This window comes from Anopheles maculipalpis, chromosome 2RL, assembly GCF_943734695.1.
Source record: "Anopheles maculipalpis chromosome 2RL, idAnoMacuDA_375_x, whole genome shotgun sequence".
Taxonomy (NCBI): domain Eukaryota; kingdom Metazoa; phylum Arthropoda; class Insecta; order Diptera; family Culicidae; genus Anopheles; species Anopheles maculipalpis.
In genome coordinates, this window is record NC_064871.1 from 67213221 (window position 1) to 67233138 (window position 19918).

The following is a 19918-nucleotide window of genomic DNA, read 5'->3' on the forward strand; positions in this document are numbered from 1 at the left end:
AGTACACCTTTGAAGATGGCAATGCCGTCTACACAGAGGAAGCGGAGCATTTGATAGATGAAACGGGCGATGACGCGCCTTCCGACATGGAACCCAGTGTCAAGGAGGAAACGGCAAACGATGAAAGTGTGGCCCGCAGATCGACGCGAAAGCGGAACAACACGCGGCTGGAGGTACCTGTAAAGAAACGGGCAAGAAATAAGATGAATCAAGAATTGGTGGAGTTAGATGAAACAAGCATGGAGCAAAGTTCTTCGGCGGAAGTTGGCGATTCGAGCTGTAAGTCAATTGCTGACGAAGAAAGCAAAGGGCCAAAAAAAAGGGGCCGCAAACCTACAGCAAAAGCTAGGTCCGCGAATATCGAAGACAAGCACAACGATGAGGACGTGCGGGAGAAGAAGAAACGAGCGAAAATCAAAGCATCGGAAGCAGCAGACGACTCGTCGGATCAAGTTGAAGAGCTGCAGTCCAAGGTGGATGTGTACCAGTGCCAGCTGTGCGAAGGAGAAATGTACAGCTCGCCAATGGAACTTACCGCTCACCTCAAGGCAGAACATCCGGACCAGATACGTACGTGCGACAAGTGCCCGAAGGTGTTTATGAGTGAGCCAGCCTACCAGCATCATCAGTATTGTCACGCTACCCTGCGCTCTTACTTCTGCATGTTCTGCGACAAGGGTTTTCAGACCGAAAATCTGCTCAAAAGCCACACCCGATCGCACACACACGTGGCCGAGTTTTTGTGCTCGCTGTGTGGGAAAAAGTTTAACAGTAAGAGCAATCTACGACAGCATCTGGTGCGCCACACGGGTGTTAAAGCGTGGGCCTGCACCCAGTGCCCTAGTCGGTTCTGTACCAAAGGTACGTTCGAAGTGGGAGTATCTTTTTTGTTTAGCTTTGCAGTAAATATTTCATTCTTTCCCTCCAACAGGTGCATTAAACTTACACCAGCGAACCCATTCGACATTGAGGCCATTTAGTTGCGACACTTGTGGGTCACAGTTCCACACGAGATACTCTTTGATCAAGCACCAGTTAATCCATACAGGTGAGTAGTACTACAATGTTTAGATTCGTACACCTTTCCTCACTCATTACTCTGTACGATATTTTCGATTTCCAGGCGAACGTCCGTATGGCTGCGATTTATGTCCAATGAGGTACGTTGTTTCTCATAGTTGATCCAGAAACATTCTTTTATTAATTCGTACTATTGTTTGGTTTTTGTAGATTCGTCTCAACCTATCACGTTAAACGGCACATGCTTACGCACACGGGTGAAAAACCTTTCAAATGTACATATTGTGATCGTGGCTTCGCGCAAAGCAACGATATGGTGAAGCACATGAAAACACACCTGGGCGAGAACCCGTACCAGTGTGACCGGTGCGAAGCTTCGTTTCGATTGCTTACGGAACTACGAAATCACTACAAAGAAACGTGCCAGCCGGCCGATAATGGAACTGTTTCATCGCCTGAAGTGGATAAAGGCATTCGGTTCACTAGCACAAACATTTTAAAGATGCGATACGAAAAGGAAATGGCACAATACAGTAGCAAAAGATACGAAGAATTTTCGGAAAATCGCAAAGTTATGGCCGAAGCAACTGAATTCCCAGCAGTTCAGTAAGTGCTCGAAAGGAGGGATTATACAAAGCAGTGATAGCACACAAGATGTTTCAGATAGGAAGTAACGACCAATGGGGCTCAATTTGGAGAAACAGTTACCTCCATTTAAAGCTCATTGCCACCATTGTCACAGAAAGGCAATTGAAATTTCGTATTTAAGATGCTTCTTGTCTCAGTTTTGTCAGAAAGGACGACAGCTGGTAAAAAATATTATTTGGATGAGACGCTTAATGGTAGATGGTAATTATATGATTCTTCGCTTCTTCGGAACCTCTAGAGGCCTACCATAGCTATCTTCCTTGACATGATTTAAGCCTCAGCTGGACAGTCGGTTCCGTCGAGGATTGATACCGGTTCCTTCAACTGGTTGTCCCTTTTTTTCATTTCAAAAAGCGAACAAAACTAACCTACTGAATGGTTTGGCATAGGCTTTAGTAATAAAGTAAGAGCGTGCTAGAGTAGGAAGTTGATTTGTATTAACTATTCAAGCACGTTGCATATGGCTTTTGAGGATTAAAATAGAAAATATACGACTGAAGTGTATGAAACTATGTTGATAATTGTTCTTATTGTCTGTTTATAACATTGTGCTTGTTTGGCATCATTGAAAGTATTCCTCCATGGAGCGTTTTTAAAGTATAGAGTTGATGAATAGACCGGATGAGCTTTTTTTTTTATAATTTCATTTGCAATTGAAATTTTGCTTGTGGACCAATGCCTTTAAATTTATTTATATTTTCCGAAAAAAAAACCACCAAACAGCACATCTTACATGCATACACCTTGAATGTCGTTTAGATTTGACAAACTTGACAGCTCGACAAAACAATTAATAACAAAAGACGCCTTGCCTCCTTGGTTGTGGCAAGTCGGGAAGTTTGCAATTTAGTAAACAAAAGTTAGCGAGTATTGTGCTTCATTTCCCTTCGTGCGTTTTACTTAATTACTTAATTTTTCAACAATGGATGATAAGATGGCTTGGCATTCAACGGATTCAATCACTTGTTGCCGCATATGCGTGGTACAAACGGAAGAGTACTACCCAATGACCGAACCACTCGAGGGATACGGATCGAAGAGCTTACAGATCGTGTTGGAGAAACTGTTCCCCTCGGTGTTTAATGAAACACAGCTGGAGTACGATTATAGCATGAACTGGCCCACGGCAGTCTGTCGAGAATGTAAGCAGAAGGTTCAAGATGCATACGAGCTGTACGAGACGTGTCTTGACAGCGGTGATAAGCTGCTAAAGCAAGGATTTACCAAAGACAAGATTGTCGAAGAGGTTCCAGTACTCACTCCGATTGATGTACCGACGGAAGGATTCGTTGAATGCGATCTTATTCCAGAAACCGAAGTGAAACCACCTGAAACCCTTACCATACCCCGGAGATCTGTGAAAACGCGTGAAAGGGAGAAAAAAGAAACGGTAACAATCGTAAAAAGGGAAAAGGAAACAGTAACCGACGAAGATGAAATAGATTTCCCCGAAGAAATAAACACGGAACCGGACTGGGAACCACCCACACCCAAGGCCAAAAAAGCTACCAAAAAGAAGGTCGACAAAGTACCGCGAGAACGAAAAATACCAGAAGAAAAGGGAACGGTTAAGAGGAGGAGGGGGAAGCGACAAAAAGAGCCACAGGAAACGAGAACCGATGTGTTTCGCTGTCAACTGTGCGAAGGAACGATGTACGAGTCACCCAAAGAGTTGACCGAACATTTGAAAGCGGAACATCCCACTCAGATCAGATCCTGCGACAAATGTCCCAAGATATTTGTTAATGAGCAAAGCTTCCAGCATCATCAGTATTGCCACGCGACGGGACGTTCGTTCTTCTGTACGTTTTGTGATAAGGGTTTTCAGACGGAAGTTCTCCTCGAGTGTCACGTTCGGTCGCACACGCGTGGGACAAAATGCCTGTGCTCCATCTGCGGTAAAAGCTTTGCGAATGTGAGCAGTCTTCATATGCATATGCAGCTCCATGACGATAATAAAGCATTTCCCTGCAGTTTGTGTCCCTGTCGGTTCAACACGAAAGGTAACGTAGGCGTTGGGTTTTATGCAAGGTTGTATGTGTGGTACAATTTAGTCATTTAATATATTTCACACAGTTAATCTCAACGTACATATGCGCACTCATACGAAAAACAAGACGTATACCTGTTCGACCTGTGGCTCGCAATTTAACAAACACTATTCGATGGTTAAGCATCAGATCATTCACACAGGTAAGCGAAAAAGCTAAACTATCCTTGTCCCGGGCAACCAGAAAAACTTCATCATATTCCAGACAACTGGACTACCCGGGGTAGTCAGCAACTTTGTAGCCTGAAATTTGTTTTATACGTAATCCAATATCGATGAAATATGCTGGGGAAAGTTAAGTTAACTCTCCTTCTTTATATTAAACACAAAAACCCTCGGTCAAAATTCTAAGCAACATCCAATTTATGTATCTTCAAAGTTGACATGTTTTGTTTTCGACAAAATGTAAAAATTTTTATTTAAGTGCTTTCTCTAAATTTGACACCAAAATGTCTCCAAAAATTTCAAGAGCTGAAAAGCACGAATATATTTCGATTTTTTTTAGAATTCTATTATGAGTTTGAAAAGGTTAAATGTGTTTTTATTTGAATAAAAACGGTTGCAGAAGTCCTTGTTCTTCATTGTAAGAAACAACACGTAGTAAAACGACACACTCGTGTAAAATATACATTATTTTCAAATTTATTGTTCATAAGATTGATAAAACAGGTTGATATGAGCAGTCTAAAAACAGTCAAAACTCGTAAATAACGTTGATACAAACATACAATCTTCTGATAGTTGTAAGAAGTGTATTATTGTGAAAATTTTGTAAAGCAGTTAAAAAAATATTTTTCAAGTTTTTCAATTTTAAGAGAAAAAACAATGTCATCTTGGAATATCAATAACTTTAAAATACCTAAGAGTAGGGGGAACGTATGTATATCAAAGGAAAGAAGAAAAAATAATTGAATTTTCATTAGAATACACCACAGTTGGATAAGGTATAAAAAAGTTTTAAGCTGCTCAAGTAAATGGCCACCCGGGTAGCCCGGTTGCCTGGAATAGAGTAAAAGTATGATTGCTTTATTTCATATCTCCTTCGGTGTGTTTTAGGGGAGCGTCCATTTGTCTGTGAGGTTTGTCCTATGCGGTAAGTAGTTTGAAGGAAAACGAACGCTACAGTACCATCATTAACTAAACATTGGTCTTTTGGTGCTCTACTCGTCCTTCCCATCTTACTAGGTTCGTCTCACCGTATCACGTTAAACGGCACATGCTAACACACACGGGTGAAAAGCCTTACAAATGCACCTATTGCGATCGTGGCTTTGCACAAAGCAATGTGCTGGTGAAGCACATGAAAACGCACATCGGTGATCATCCGTACCAGTGTGACCGGTGCGATGCATCCTTCCGGCTGCTGAAGGACCTTCGAAACCATTTTCAAGAACACTACATCGAAAGTGAAAACGGAATCGGACCATCGCCGGTGGTGGACGATCAGGATATTCGGTTCACCAGTACCGAAATACTGAGGCTACGGTACCAAAAGGAAATGGGCCTGATGAATCAAAAGAGTGCAGGAAGCGATGAAAATTAGGTGGGTTTTTCTTTTATTGGTTATTTTAATTGATATTTCACCCATCGTATGGATTTAAAAATGTACTAACTTAGAATGGCGATAAAAAATAAAATTGTTATAGCTAACTCCATGCATTAAGTTGTGGTCGATTCCCACATCGAAAAAGCATCTGTTTAATGTTATTGTCTCACATTTTCGGAATGCATTTCTGTAGTTACCTGGGCCTTAGTCATGTAGGTTTAGTCTTTGGACGGTCATTTGGGAATTCTCTTTGAATTGAATTGGTTAAAACCGACGATTGTCAATTAGAAGAACCGCTACGACACTCGGTCATAAAATGAAATATTCTGAACAGTGGCGGATTTATCTATAGGCGGAGTTGGAGGTCACCAGGGGCCTTGCCGACCAGGGAAATCTACAAAAAAGGAACTTCAACAATCAAGGGGCCTCGCGGGAATCATATTCCCTCTCTTAAAAAAAGGAAGATTTATCAAGCTTTGAGGATAATGTGCAATTTAACGGAAAAATTAAACTAATTGTATAGATACACAAATGTGTTGCATGTAACATCTCCGCTATATTAATCTTGATCGAGTGTTTTGGTTTTGTGTTGACACGAAAACAATGCATCGGTGCTGTCGAATTGCGATACGATCATAAACACCGAATAAACAAATCAAATTCTAATGGAGGTACCAATTTAGAAACGTGTGTAGTGAAGTTTCTATCTAGAAATGGATACACTGAAGACTGAAAATATGCCACTGTGGTCGTATTGTTGCCGTATTTGTGTTGGATTGTGCCATGTACAGTATTGCATTTACGACCGGGTCGACCATGAACGATCGTTAAGCCTACATTCTATGCTGGAAAAACTATTTCCCGCGCTATACAACGCGGAACAGGTTGCGCGTGATGGTCTCAAGAATTGGCCGTTGGTGATCTGCTCAGACTGTAGGTGTAAAGTGATAAATGCGTTCCTATTGTACGAGCAGTGCGAGAAAAGCGTCCATTTGTTAAACCAGCTCCAGCTCATAGCGATCGTTGATGCCACTGCTGCAACTGCAACGGATGAGCGTTATGACCCCTGTAAGCCATCAGAGGAAGAACTGCAGCAAGCTGTGCCAAATAACTGTTCTCTAGAAGAGGAATCTCCTGTAAAGCCGAATATCGTTGATAATGTTCCGAAGCACCCGGAAACTGTACAGTCATCAAATCGAACATCCATAAAAATGTGTCAAATTATCGTACCGATCGTAAAGAGATCGAAAAGAAAAAAGGGCACAACAACCAAATGCAAAAGTACTGTGAAACAGCTTAAAGCTGCAAACAGAAGAAAAAAGCGCCCACAAAGCGATGGTGGTGACGGCAATAGCGATGCGGCTAGACTACGCTTCACGAAAAGAAAAAAGTGCCCACAAAGCGATGATGGCAATACGGTTGGGCAATTCATTTCGGCTCGGCAAGAGAAAAAGCGCCCGCAATGCGATGATGGTAATGTTCCAGATGAAAAGAGCCAGGAAAACTACAATTTGGAGTTAGATGCTACCGAAACGTCACAGTCTTCCTCAACAGCGGTTAAAAATAATAATCAAGATGAAAATAAACCTACAGGAAAAAGCATTAATGTCACAAAAGTATGGCCAGCAGATGGGGATGAGCTGGAAACCAAAATCGATCTGTACCAGTGCGTACTGTGCGATGCGCCCGCATATTCCTCGCCAAAAGAGTTCACGGAGCACTTGAAGGAAAACCATTCGGAACACATACGTGCCTGCGAGCAGTGTCCGAAGGTATTTATCACGCAAACGGCCTTTGAGCAGCATCTATACTCCCATGCTACCGGACGATCGTTCTTCTGCACCTTTTGCGACAAAGGGTTTCAAACTGAACAGCTGCTTAAGAATCACGTACGAACCCACACGCACAGATCGAACTATTTGTGTTCTCACTGCGGCAAAGAGTTTAACAATAACAGCAATCTTCGTCAACACATTATTGTACATACTGGGCGTAAACCTTGGGCATGCAATCTGTGTCCGTGTCGTTTTAGCACAAAAGGTAATTGAGTTTTTTTTTCAGATAAAACACTAACTAAGAACTGTTTGGCATGGGACGATGCAACGATTAGCATAGGACGAAAGAGGAGCTCTCGAGCATCACGCATGCTCCAACGGAGACAAGACTAATATACAAATATTTAGGATAATTCACATCATTGAAGTTTTTACAAATTATAAAAATGAGACCCATGGTTCTCATTGCAGATCTGCATAAGGTTTCAATATGAACATTGAAACACAAATTGTCGTCCAGGGTCACCCCAAGGTAACGGAAAGTAGACACACGTTTACTAGTATAATGATTTAGGGAATAATGAAAAAGGATAGGTAGGGAGGAACGAGAAATAGACATACAAGAACATTTATCGGGACATAGAGATAGGAAATTATTAGAACACCAAGAAGAAAGAAGAATCTGCCAAATTCAGTTAATTACATTTGGAGTTTTACACTCAATTTTTCATTTTGTTTGTTTTCTTTTTTGTAGGAGGCTTAACGATACATCAAAATACGCACACGAAGGTGAAAGCGTTTAGCTGTGATACCTGTGGATCACAGTTTAACAAGCATTACTCGCTTATAAAGCACAAATTGGTTCATACGGGTGAGAATCCTACCTCAGTATTATCCTCGTATCTTCTACATGCGATCGCTTATCTGCTACATTTTGTTTTTGTTCGTTCCAGGTGAGCGTCCCTTTGGGTGTGAAGTCTGTGGTATGAGGTACGTATGGTGGTTGCAAGAAGCTTCATCTTGTAGAAAATCCAATAATGGCAATGTCTTTTTTTTCAGGTTCACTACCAGTTACATGGTTAAACGCCACATGCGTACCCATACGGGTGAGAAACCCTTTAAATGCACCTATTGTGATCGCTGCTTTGCACAGAGCAACGATATGGTGAAGCATATGAAAATACACGTTGGTAGTAACCCGTACCAGTGCGATCGTTGCGAGGCAGCTTTCCGGTTGCTTACGGATCTACGAAATCATTACAAGGAACATTACCAAACTGGTGAATCTGGTACTGGCAACGCAACTGAACAAGATAAAGGTATACGATTTACCAGCAGTGACATTCTGCAGTTGAGATTCAAAAAAGAACAGGAAGGACCACCGGAAGGACATGATGCGATAAACGGCTAATGCTTCAGAGTTCAAAAAAGAAAGCCTTTGTTTTAAGTCAACATTGTGACGAGAGAAAGAAAAGTTATCGATTTTCAAAAAATATAAAGTTTTTTAAACTGAAATATTATTATGATGTAAACCTTTAATTACTTGCTAATTGGATGTGTGGTTGGAGATATTTATTTGCATTTATTTTTAACCGTTTGTCACAATAATCTTTATATTACGCATGACTGTTACTTTTGAGTCTTGAGTTTGAGTAAGTATAGATTATTTTTCTGCATTGAAAATGAATTAGGTTGGAAATAATTACACCAATCTATTGCGTCGCAGCATTCCGTTAGCGACTCGGAGCGGTTCAGGTTGTATTCCCAATTCCAACGAGTTCGGGACGACTTTTGCTGTACGCTTCTATGAGTTCGACTTGTTGGCTCGGTCCGATTCACGGGTCGGTGGTTGACTTGGTTCATCCAAACGCGTTCTACTTACGGGTCAAACTCGGTTCCCATTGGAACGCACCCAACTCCGGATGGATCCGTAAAAAGAGTCGTAAGACCCATCACTAGTTGGAGTAAAAAGAAAAAAAACATTCTCACGGCACACCTTTTCTGTATGCATCTAGAGGTGACATTTCCACTGACAGCACACAACACAATACAAAACAACAAAAGACGCCTTCTTAGGCGGAGCGATTTACGAGTGGAACATTTAGTAAACAAACTAGTTAGTGGGGGCTTTAGTAATTGTTAATTTTTCGACGTTTTTAGCTATCTTTACTGTTCAACAATGGATGATAAGATGGCTTGGCCTTCAACGGATTCAATCACTTGTTGCCGCATATGCGTGGTACAAACGGAAGAGTACTACCCAATGACCGAACCACTCGAGGGATACGGTTCGAAGAGCTTACAAATCGTGTTGGAGAAACTGTTCCCCTCGGTGTTTAATGAAACACAGCTGGAGTACGATTATAGCATGAACTGGCCAACGGCAGTTTGTCGAAAATGTAAGCAGAGGGTTCAAGATGCTTACGAGCTGTACGAAACATGTCTTGACAGCGGTGATAAGCTGCAAAAGAAGGGATTTACCGAGAACAAGATTGACGAAGAGGTTCCAGTGCTCACTCCGATTGATGTGTCGACGGAAGAATTCGTTGAATGCGATCTTGTTGAAGAAATTGCCTTAGGACCTATGGAAATATATACCATTTCCCAATCTACAGAAGTAAAAACACGCAAAAGCGAGATGAAAGAAGCTGAGAGTGTTACGAAATCGTCCACTAAACGCAAGAAGATACCTAAGGAAACGATTGAGCTGAAAATCGAAGAGATGGACGATGAAAATGAGGCAGAAATAATTGAAGACCAAAACACAGAATCGGACTGGGAGCCACCCGTATCAAGGATCAAGAAAGCTCATTCCAATAAAGCAAATGCAGCAAAAAAATCCCAGGAACGGAAAAAGAGGGAAAAGAAAGAGCTGACGAAAAAACAAGACAAGAAAGCGGCTGAACACCTGGAATCCAGAACCGAAGTTTATCGCTGTCAACTGTGCGAAGGGACGATGTACGAGTCACCCAAAGAGTTGACCGAACATTTGAAAGCGGAACATCCCACTCAGATCAGGTCCTGCGACAAATGTCCCAAGATATTTGTTAATGAGCAAAGCTTCCAACATCATCAGTATTGCCACGCGACGGGACGTTCGTTCTTCTGTACGTTTTGTGATAAGGGTTTCCAGACGGAAGTTCTCCTCGAGTGTCACATTCGATCGCACTCGCGAAAGCATAAATTTTTGTGTTCAATCTGCGGAAAGGGTTGCTCCAACACAAGCAATCTCAAGAAACATATGTCATTTCACACCGATAGTAAATCATGGCCTTGCAGTTTATGTCCCTGTCGGTTTAATACCAAAGGTATGAAGCACACACATGGACACTGTATGTACTGCGATTTTGTTATTTAATTTGGTACTTTTACTTGCAGCTTGTCTAAATGTTCATATGCGTACTCACACGAAAACGAAGCTTTACACTTGTCCGACCTGTGGTTCGCAGTTTAACAAGCACTATTCGATGGTTAAGCATCAGATCATTCACACAGGTAAATGGATACTGCGTGGATTTATGGAACAAACGGTATTTCATGCTTTATCCATTTCGTATGTGTTTTGTTTTTTTTTTACAGGTGAGCGTCCGTTTGTTTGCGATCTATGTCCTATGAGGTAAGTGTTTTGTTAAATGGAGAATGAGTACTTAGTTACTAGCACCACTGGCAGGCATAATATTGATTTTTATTTTCTTATTCTACTAGATTCGTTTCACCGTATCACGTTAAACGGCACATGCTGACACACACGGGTGAAAAGCCTTACAAATGCACCTATTGCGATCGTGGCTTTGCACAAAGCAATGTGCTGGTGAAGCACATGAAAACGCACATCGGTGATCATCCGTACCAGTGTGACCGGTGCGATGCATCCTTCCGGCTGCTGAAGGACCTTCGAAACCATTTTCAAGAACACTATGTTGAAAGTGAAAACGGAATCGGACCTTCGCCGGTGGTGGACGATCAGGATATACGATTCACCAGCGTGCAAATATTGAAGCTACGATACCAAAAAGAAATGAACCAGAGCGGCCAGAAGGATGAGGAAAGCGATGGCAATTAGACGATTTTGTATGGCCGGTTAGAAGACTTATGCAGAAGACAAAATGAAAATGTAACAACTTTAACATCTATTTTGACGTGGCTGGGCATTGGGATTTAAAGATACTTACAGTACAATAAATATGAAAATAACACATAGTTTCAAAGCTTCAACTGTTGTCAATTATCGGGAGAACTTTACATCAGCCGAGTAGATTTTTTTGTTGGCAACTACGAGATTTCAACTCTCGATTAGCATCCCGATCAATCCGCCTAGCGATTGAATATCATCGAATTTTATTCATTACTAGTTCAGAGAGAAACAGAATGGTGTGTACTTTTAGGCGGAATAGTTTCCATAAAGGATGGCCAGCAGCAGGAATTGTATCGGCAGTGAGATTAGTAACCAAAAGGAGCATCTTGGTGACATGAACCGCTTTAGAATGCGAAGTTTCACCAACAACACATGTGAAATGCTAGAAACCGTAGGAGGCAAATCCTAAATCCAGTAAGGAGCTAAGATCTAGTCATTGTGAAACTATTTTTGAAACCCAAAAGAGAATGAATTGGGGAACCAAATCTACTCCTCGCATGTAGCAAAGAAACATCTGTTCTGATATTCCATTTTTACAAAATTTTCAATGAATTTATCTAGACGGTCGTCATGCCCCGAATGGATGGCACTCTTTACCCAATACTCAAAAAAACACATTTTAAACCTTTCATAAAACGGTTATATTTTGCATTTATTCTTTCTGGGACCGGTCAACGAGTGAAAAATAACTGTAAATCGACAATTTCCGAATACTCCGCTTTTTAAAACCAGGTTTAAGTGAGTTACAGCATGAATTGTTTGACTTGGCACATTTGCCCAAATTTCAGCAACCAGAAATTCAAGAATTACTATGAATAAAATTGCTTAGTGGTAATATCGATTGTAGTAATTTACTGTCAAAAATAGAGTTGCTACTCCATCTACGGATAAACTGCTTCAAAATAATCTACCGCTCACAATAGCAATAGCAGATTAGCATAATATTAAACATGTGCTATGACCGTTTGCAAAACAAACATTCGAATGAGCACAAGGTTGATATCACGTGCAATTAGTTATAACAACCTTGATATTGAGCTTGGTGATTGCGACAGTTTGGTGTCAACAAAACAGCAACGCAAACATATCGGTGAAGAAGAAGAGAAAGTGTGTTGTTTATTTTGCTTTTAGTCCGGACTGCGCTTACTATTTTAAAAGTACAATGGAAGAAGAATATTTAACCATTGATATAAAATCTACGTTTTGTCGCGTTTGTGCTACGGTATGCTCGGAACAGCACTGTATCTATGAAACAGTGTACCAGAACGCAACGCTAAGCATGCACATGATGATGGAGAAGATAGTTCCCTCGGTGTTCAACGCGGAACAGGTGAAGATGGACGAGTTTATGTGCTGGCCTAGAAACATTTGCTTAGAGTGTAAAAACAAAATACTGGATGCGTATATTTTGTACGAGCAGTGTATGAAGAGTGGCGATCTGCTGCGAGAATGCATGTCGCGCAAAGCGGACTCATTCATCGTTGAGGGAGTCTACGACGATGAGAAGAAAAGTTATGCTATTGAATCACTGGAGCTGGTGTCCAAGTATGACGAAGAAGTTGCGATCGAACCAATAACAGTAATAGATCAGGAGAAGCCAACGCGGAAACGAGCTCCTCGTAAATTGGATTTTAAACAATCGCGAAAGAACGATAGTACGCCGGCTAAAATGTTAACAAGAGATGAAGCTACCCTTACACCAACGGAAGATAATGAGCAGCATTCGGACTACGAAGAAGCGATCAGCACTGAAACATCGAATACAACAAAACTGGTAACACGTAACTCATCTGCACGTGAAAAAAGCAAAACCTCCAAGCGTATCGCTGAAGCAGGGAAAGAAAAACCGCTAAGGGTTGGTAAAAAAAGAATGGTACGAAAAGTACAGCTGCAGGAGCATGAAGAAAGCACAGACGAAACGCAAGAACCGCAAACGAAAAAAAACCTTTACCAATGTTTGCTTTGCAAAGAGGAAACGCCATATACCTCACCGAAGCATCTTACTGAGCATTTGAAGGAGAAACATCCGCATGAAATTCACTGTTGCAATCTCTGTCCGAAGGTGTTTATGAAGAAGGAAGCCTTTGAGCATCATCAGTACTGCCACGCTACGGGACGCTCCTATTTCTGTCTGTTTTGTGACAAGGGCTTCCAAACGGAGCAACTGCTTAAGAATCACATCAAGACCCATACGCACGGGACAGGCTTTCTGTGTTCACACTGTGGTCAGGAGTTTAGCAATCGAAGCAATCTGCGCCAACATCTAATACGTCATACGGGTGACAAACCGTGGCAATGTAGCTTGTGTCCGAGCCGTTTCAGCATGAAAAGTATGTTGCCCATCGTTACCCATGGTTAAAGGACACTAATATATTTATTTTTATTTCGCTTCGGTTCTCCCATCCTTCTTTAGGTTATTTGGACCGCCATCAGCATACCCACACGAAGGCCAAATTCTTCAGCTGTGACACGTGTGGTTCTCAATTTAGCAGACATTACTCATTAGTAAAACATCAGCTCATCCATACCGGTAATGTTTGGGTGTTGGGTTTGTTTTGCAAATCACTCGTTTTTAAAACATAAATTTGCTCTACAATTTTAGGTGACCGCCACTTTACTTGCGAGGTGTGCAATATGAGGTATAAGCTTTGTATGGTTTTATTTGAATGGTAAAATTAAGATTTTGTATCTTCAAATTTCAGATTCACCTCCAGCCACCATGTCAAACGGCACATGTTAACGCACACAGGTGAAAAGCCTTTCAAATGTACCTATTGCGAACGTAGTTTCACGCAAAGTAACGACATGGTAAAGCATATGAAAACACACGTTGGTAACAATCCGTATCAGTGTGACCGGTGTGATGCATCGTTCCGACTGCTCACGGATCTGAGGAATCACTACAAGGAGCATTGTCAGGCGGGTGGCAGTAAGGATGCACTTTCTGGCGAAGAGGATAAAACGATACGGTTTACAAGTACCAATATTTTGAAAATTCGATACGAAAAGGAAATGAACCAGCAGAACTACGGGGAAGGAGCACGGAAAGCAAAATGTTAGGACGAACGATTTTCAAGAACGTTTGAAAACACATCAGGTCGGTGTCAAACCATCAGTTTCCATCAGCGAAGCTAGGAATCACTAGTTTCGCTGCTCACAGCTCAATACATTTTCTAAATAGGCCTGCCACTTCTGGCTTTTCTTGATTTGATTGTATCCACAGTAGGATAATGGAGTCAGTCCTGCGCCCGGGGACTGACTATCTGGGAAAGGATTCGCTATCCGGCCTATTCATGCGTCACGAGAGATTTCAAAATCACTGGTGATAAAAAAGCTATGACTAAGCTTTGCAATTTAGAGATTTTTGAAAGTTTCGCGTCGATTGGAACCGTTTGAAACCTCCCGTGGCTCGAGGCCTATACGTTGGAATATATATGTATAGTTTTAATCTTCGTATGTAAATGGTTAGTGAAAAGCGGCTAATGTTAAACGGGATTATTGTACGTTTCTTTTAAATACAATATGTTATTTTAAGAAAATTTTGAATTAGATGTCTGGGAACTTAATTATTGTCCTTATGGCAGCTGATACATTTGTTCCAGAACCCAGCCGAAACCATACGTAATGAGCATAGATTCTGTTCAGGCCTTGGAGCGCAAAACAGAAAGTACAGTAACGGACACGCCTAACGATCACTCTCTTGATCTTATTTTGGCCGGTTCATTCTCACTTCTCTGCGTATAATTTCAGCGACAGTTAAGAGAGCGGTGCACTAGTGTTGGTAAGCTATTTCAGTTGAATTTTTTGAAAGATTAGCCCGGCTGGGTTTAGCGCATCAAACGAACATCATTGTTCCATGGCACAAGTGTGTCAGGACGATACAAGGCACTCATGGAAATCATTAGATGCTAGAAGCATATCGTCTGTACAGCCCTTTAAATTGTATATAAACCTCGTGGGATATGCGTTTAAGGGAGCAGAAACGTCAAATGAGCAACGTAAACAATTGTAACAACGTAAACACAAAGCCTTGTTGATTCTATCCTAAACAAACGGAAAATCAGTGCAACGATGGTACATATGGCCTAAAAGGCCACTTTATGTAGTATTTTCGTCTCTCGGATTACGTCTTCGCCTCATCAGTAACGATAGACCAAGCAAAAGGACAGCTCTACGCGATGGACAACACCGATGCAGAAGATCAAGGCTTAACTATACAGCTAACATTCTGTCGTATTTGTGCTGATCTTAGCACCGAAGAGCATTGCATTTACGAAACGGTATACAAGGAAGGAACATTAAGCATGCACATGATGATGGAAAGATTGATTCCCTCCGTGTTCAATGCGGAACAGGTAAAGGTGGACGAGTTTATGTGCTTTCCCAGAAAGATATGTGGCGTTTGCAAAGGCCAGGTGTTGGCAGCGTACGGCTTGTACGAGATGAGCATGAAGAGTGGTGATATGCTACGAAATTGTTTAAAGAAAAATGCAACATTTATCGTAAACATCACAGGAGGTGGTTCTGTGGAAACATCAGATGTGGTTGTGAGCCATCCCCTGGTAGCTGAGCAATGTTCAGTCGATAAAAGCAATAAATCTCAGAAAACTATCGTTGAGACTGCATCGGAATCAATTGCATCAAAAGATGATCCCGCCGTGAAACAACCGAACGCTGATGCGATGGATGGATGCTCAATTGTCGTTGACGATCAGCTGCATGCATCTGAAAGTGAAGATCACCAATCAGGCTCTGAGGAAGAATCCGCTTTGAAAGGAAAATTATACAAAAAAAAGAAACCGAGAAAGTGTTTAGTCACGACAAGGCAAACGAGATCAAGCCGGAAAAATGTTCCACAGAAACAGCAGCAGGAAGAATCAAAAGCATCTTCGGACAAAATCGAAGCACCGAAAGAGAAAATAATTAAATTCCGGTGTTTGCTTTGCAGCGAACAAGCCTATTTTTCGTCGGGCGAACTTGATGCGCATTTGAAAGAAAAACATCCGCACGAGATTCACTGTTGCAATCTGTGTCCGAAGGTGTTTATGACGAAGGCGGCCTTTGAGCATCATCAATACTGTCACGCTACAGGACGATCCCATTTCTGTGCGTTTTGTGACAAAGGCTTTCAGACGGAGCAGTTGCTAAAGAACCATGTAAAGACTCATACACATGGAACAGGCTTTCTATGTTCGCAGTGTGGTAAGGAGTTTAGCGACCGAAGTAATCTGCGCCAGCACGAGTATCGGCACACCGGTCACAAACCGTGGCAGTGCAACTTATGTCCGAGTCGGTTCAGCACCAAGGGTATATTTTCATCGAAGCACAACGAGTCGCTATATAATTTATTTTTAAATTTTGTGTTCTGTTTCAGGTTATCTAACGGTGCATCTGCTTACACATACAAAAAATAAAGCGTACAGCTGCGATACGTGTGGATCACAGTTTAATAGGCATTATTCTCTAGTAAAACATCAGGTCATTCATACCGGTATGTGCAAGCACTTTTCTTTCTTGTGCAGGGTTTCAATCTATATAATGAGACTTTTAAATCACTAAGTAGAATTTTTCAAAATAGGCAGTGCAATATTGCAAAGCTTGTTGTGTAAGTTTTGCAAACATATAGTGAAATTGTCAGTAATCAGTTAAAGTTAATCAGGATAAATATAGAGCTAGGGACCGGGCCGGTGGTGTAGGCGACATCGGCGCCGGGTTTCACTTGGCAGTACTGGGGTTATAATCCCATCCGGACCGTAGTGAGGACTGACTAACCAACTACGTGGTATCGGCAGTCTAGAAAGCAATTTCGATGGCCGGCATGACCATAGAGGTCGTTAAGCCAAGAAGAAGAGAATAGAGAAAAAGCTCTCAAATTCTGACTGTATGTAGTCAACTAGTATACATCAACCATTGACCGGAAGACCGACGACAAGATGACAGTGTAAGCGCATGAAAGATGGGAACGTTTTTGTCCCTTTTTTAAGGCATACGTTATTCCATTATATGGATCGAGATCCTGTAAAATAGGGTTTTATCGCATAATTTACTACTACAAACCACTATTTTTTTTCTTCCCATTCAAGGAGAGCGTCACTATGAATGCGAAGTATGCAAAATGAGGTACTTAGATGCAACCGTAGCGTGGCGGGATCAATTTTCTAATTAATCAACTGTTTCCATTATTACTTTCTAGATTTGCTTCCGCGTATCACGTCAAAATCCACATGCGAACACACACGGGAGAAAAACCGTACAAATGTGGCTACTGTGAACGTGGCTTTGCGCAGAAAAACGATATGCTGAAGCACACGAAAACCCATGGCAAACCGTATCCCTGCGATCGTTGCGATGCTACCTTTTTGGCGATAGCGGAGTTACGCGTACATACGAAGGTGCACGATCGTGCAATGAAGTATCAAAGTGAATGTTCTTCGGTGGAGCAATAGCTGATTATAGAATTGTATCACTTCTATAACGTTGGTGTAGTGTCCTAACATCGAACGCGATAAGGAATTCAGAGCTAAATTTTAAAATTAGAACATAAGTATTTAATTATATTGTGAACGTAATGCTTTTGGAATAAGATTTATTTTTTGTTTTTTTAATCAAAAAATTTTAATACAGAACCTGTTTAATACCACCCTCTGATTTCACTGATCGTAGTACGTCAAACGGAAGGAACGCTCGTTATCTTTTCGCAACGTTTCGTGCATTTTGTTAATCTCTTCCAGTCGATTCGTTATGCTGGTGGTGGAAGTTTCGATCCACTGCAGCGAGTTCATGTGTGCGTTTAGAATTTTGCCAATCTGTACGAGCGGATCGTTTGGATCGGTGTACTTGTTTGCATCGTTCAGATGCTCTATCACCTCCTTCAGATCCTCGTACATCTGCTTCAGCTGTGAGTCAAGTGTTTCTGCCATCGAGTACGTTTGACCACGCTCCAGATCAATTTGCCCGATACGGGATAGTTCCTGCTCGAGGGGAACGATACACTCCTCCAGTTCGGTGTGCTGTGCGGTAATGAACTCTAGCTCTTGCTCCATCGCGTTCTGCTCGGCTTTCACCTTCATGACTGCTTTGTTGAGGGCGACAATCTTTTCCCCGTTGGCGAGCAACATATTGTCCCAGGCGTTCACCTGCGTGGCTTGGTTAGTAAACAGCTTCTCTTGCTCCTCTAGCTCGAGCGTCCATTTGTTGATGAATTCCTCCAGCTGGAAGAACTTAAGCTGCTGATTACCGGCAACGGTTGCCGACTGCGTTGTTTGTGTGTTGGTCGTCAGGCTAGCGGCTAATCCGGAACTTGCTCCAGTAGTGGTTGCTGCTGTGTTTGTGGTAGAAGCTGGGGCGGTCGTGACCGTGGTTGTGGCACCCAACGAAAGAGTGTTTTGTTCCGCTGGTTTGGACAAGCCGAATCCACCAAGCGTTAATGGAGCTGCTGCGGTAGTTGTTGTGGCTGGTTGGGCCATAGATCCGCCCAGTAGATTGATGCCGGGTGTTGATCCACCGGCTGGTTGGTTAGCGGTGGGTAGGGCGAGAGAGGTTGTTGTTGCTCCCGCTCCCAGTTGTGGGGTCCCCGCTCCGAGTGAACCAAAAGTTGGTAGCGCTGCTGCCGTTGGTTGTGCGGCTGTTGCAGCGGATGAAGCAGTAGCGGCTGTACCAGCATTGCCAAGTGACGCTCCAAACGAAAGAGTACCTAGTCCACCAGGTGCTGGGGTTGTTGTTGTTGCCGCCGTAGGATTGAGCGACAGTGTCGGTGCTGGTGCGGACGCTCCGGTTGCACCAAACGTTGGTGTTGTACCGAAGGAAAATCCTGCTGTAGCTGTACTGGTAGCTGGTGCACCGAGAGAAAAACCTCCCGTAGAGGCAGTTGTAGTTGTGGGCGTCCCAAATGAGAAGTTCATTGCTATATTTCGGTAGTTTTGTTGAGTAGAATCACTGAATTTATATTACGCTCCCGGCAGAATACGAAAACACGCGCGACAACGAAGAGATGTCAATTTTGTTTTTCGAGCAGAATGTCAAGTACACGAATATATGAAACTGCTCGAAATAGCCAAGGTGTGCACAGATCACCTAACGGCAGATGTTCAAATATAATTCCAACTTATGCTACTTTTTAAGCAATTTTTTACGAAAATAACCACACATATGATGTTGTTTCGGTTTTATTTAAACAAATAGGCATTAATCAATAAAAAAAACTACTTACAACTGATTTGAACATCTTTTTGATGATCTAGACAACTGGGTGGTTAAGAAGACCAAATAAGATTTCCACAATTCTCCAGTCAGATATACGATCGTATCGTATGCATACATGTTAATCGTGCTGAAAAACTGAACTTTTAAAACTTGCTCTTCATGCTCAATTCTTGTATGATTCACTATTGAGTCTTTTTAAAGTTATGTTTATGTCTACACGTGAAAGATCATGCGTCTCCTTCACATAGTTGTTTTTGGTTGAGTACAGTGCTAAAAGATCATAAAAATAACATACACAATATTTTGGAACTACCTTTCGGAGAACATTGTTCGTGATCATCCTCTATCTTAGCAGCTTGAACTGTGTGTGTTTCATATATTGATTGATCTAAGAACAAGCACTGGGTGTTTTGTATGGTTCCGAACTGATCGCGCTCTTTGTCATACGCTCAATTTACGAGAAGCATTCAGTTTGCTGCTCGAGCGCTCTCATTCTTGCGCGCAGTGTGGCAGCGTACATTCGAGACACAATAAAAATGGCG

The 19918-nt window shown here is 42.0% G+C and overlaps 5 protein-coding genes across 5 annotated transcripts in view; 3 read left to right on the forward strand and 2 right to left on the reverse strand.

The window, feature by feature from the left end:
- The window catches only part of LOC126556257 (proteasome subunit beta type-5-like), a 375585-nt gene that overhangs the window by 245642 nt on the left and 110025 nt on the right, over positions 1-19918 (reverse strand). The window lies entirely within an intron of this gene.
- Positions 378-5284, forward strand: LOC126567406 (zinc finger protein 271-like). Its single transcript, XM_050223629.1, has 9 exons — positions 378-861; positions 932-1048; positions 1124-1177; positions 1231-1249; positions 1327-1626; positions 2590-3671; positions 3745-3861; positions 4775-4811; positions 4904-5284. Exons 1-9 carry the CDS (start codon positions 510-512, stop codon positions 5259-5261), a joined length of 2436 nt encoding a protein of 811 aa, XP_050079586.1. The 5' UTR covers positions 378-509; the 3' UTR covers positions 5262-5284.
- Positions 5978-8450, forward strand: LOC126567407 (gastrula zinc finger protein XlCGF8.2DB-like). The gene is made up of 5 exons (XM_050223631.1): positions 5978-6286; positions 6983-7304; positions 7794-7910; positions 7993-8029; positions 8099-8450. The coding sequence occupies exons 1-5, from the start codon at positions 5978-5980 to the stop codon at positions 8448-8450; spliced, it is 1137 nt and encodes a 378-aa protein (XP_050079588.1).
- LOC126567408 (uncharacterized) lies at positions 9219-17620 on the forward strand. Its single transcript, XM_050223632.1, has 12 exons — positions 9219-10347; positions 10418-10534; positions 10619-10655; positions 10745-11094; positions 12230-13504; positions 13588-13722; positions 13777-13813; positions 13877-14151; positions 15318-16481; positions 16549-16665; positions 17258-17294; positions 17368-17620. Exons 1-12 carry the CDS (start codon positions 9219-9221, stop codon positions 17618-17620), a joined length of 4926 nt encoding a protein of 1641 aa, XP_050079589.1.
- On the reverse strand, positions 17825-19088 carry LOC126556131 (nuclear pore glycoprotein p62). The gene has a single exon (XM_050211350.1). The coding sequence runs from the start codon at positions 19073-19075 to the stop codon at positions 17825-17827; it is 1251 nt and encodes a 416-aa protein (XP_050067307.1). The 5' UTR covers positions 19076-19088.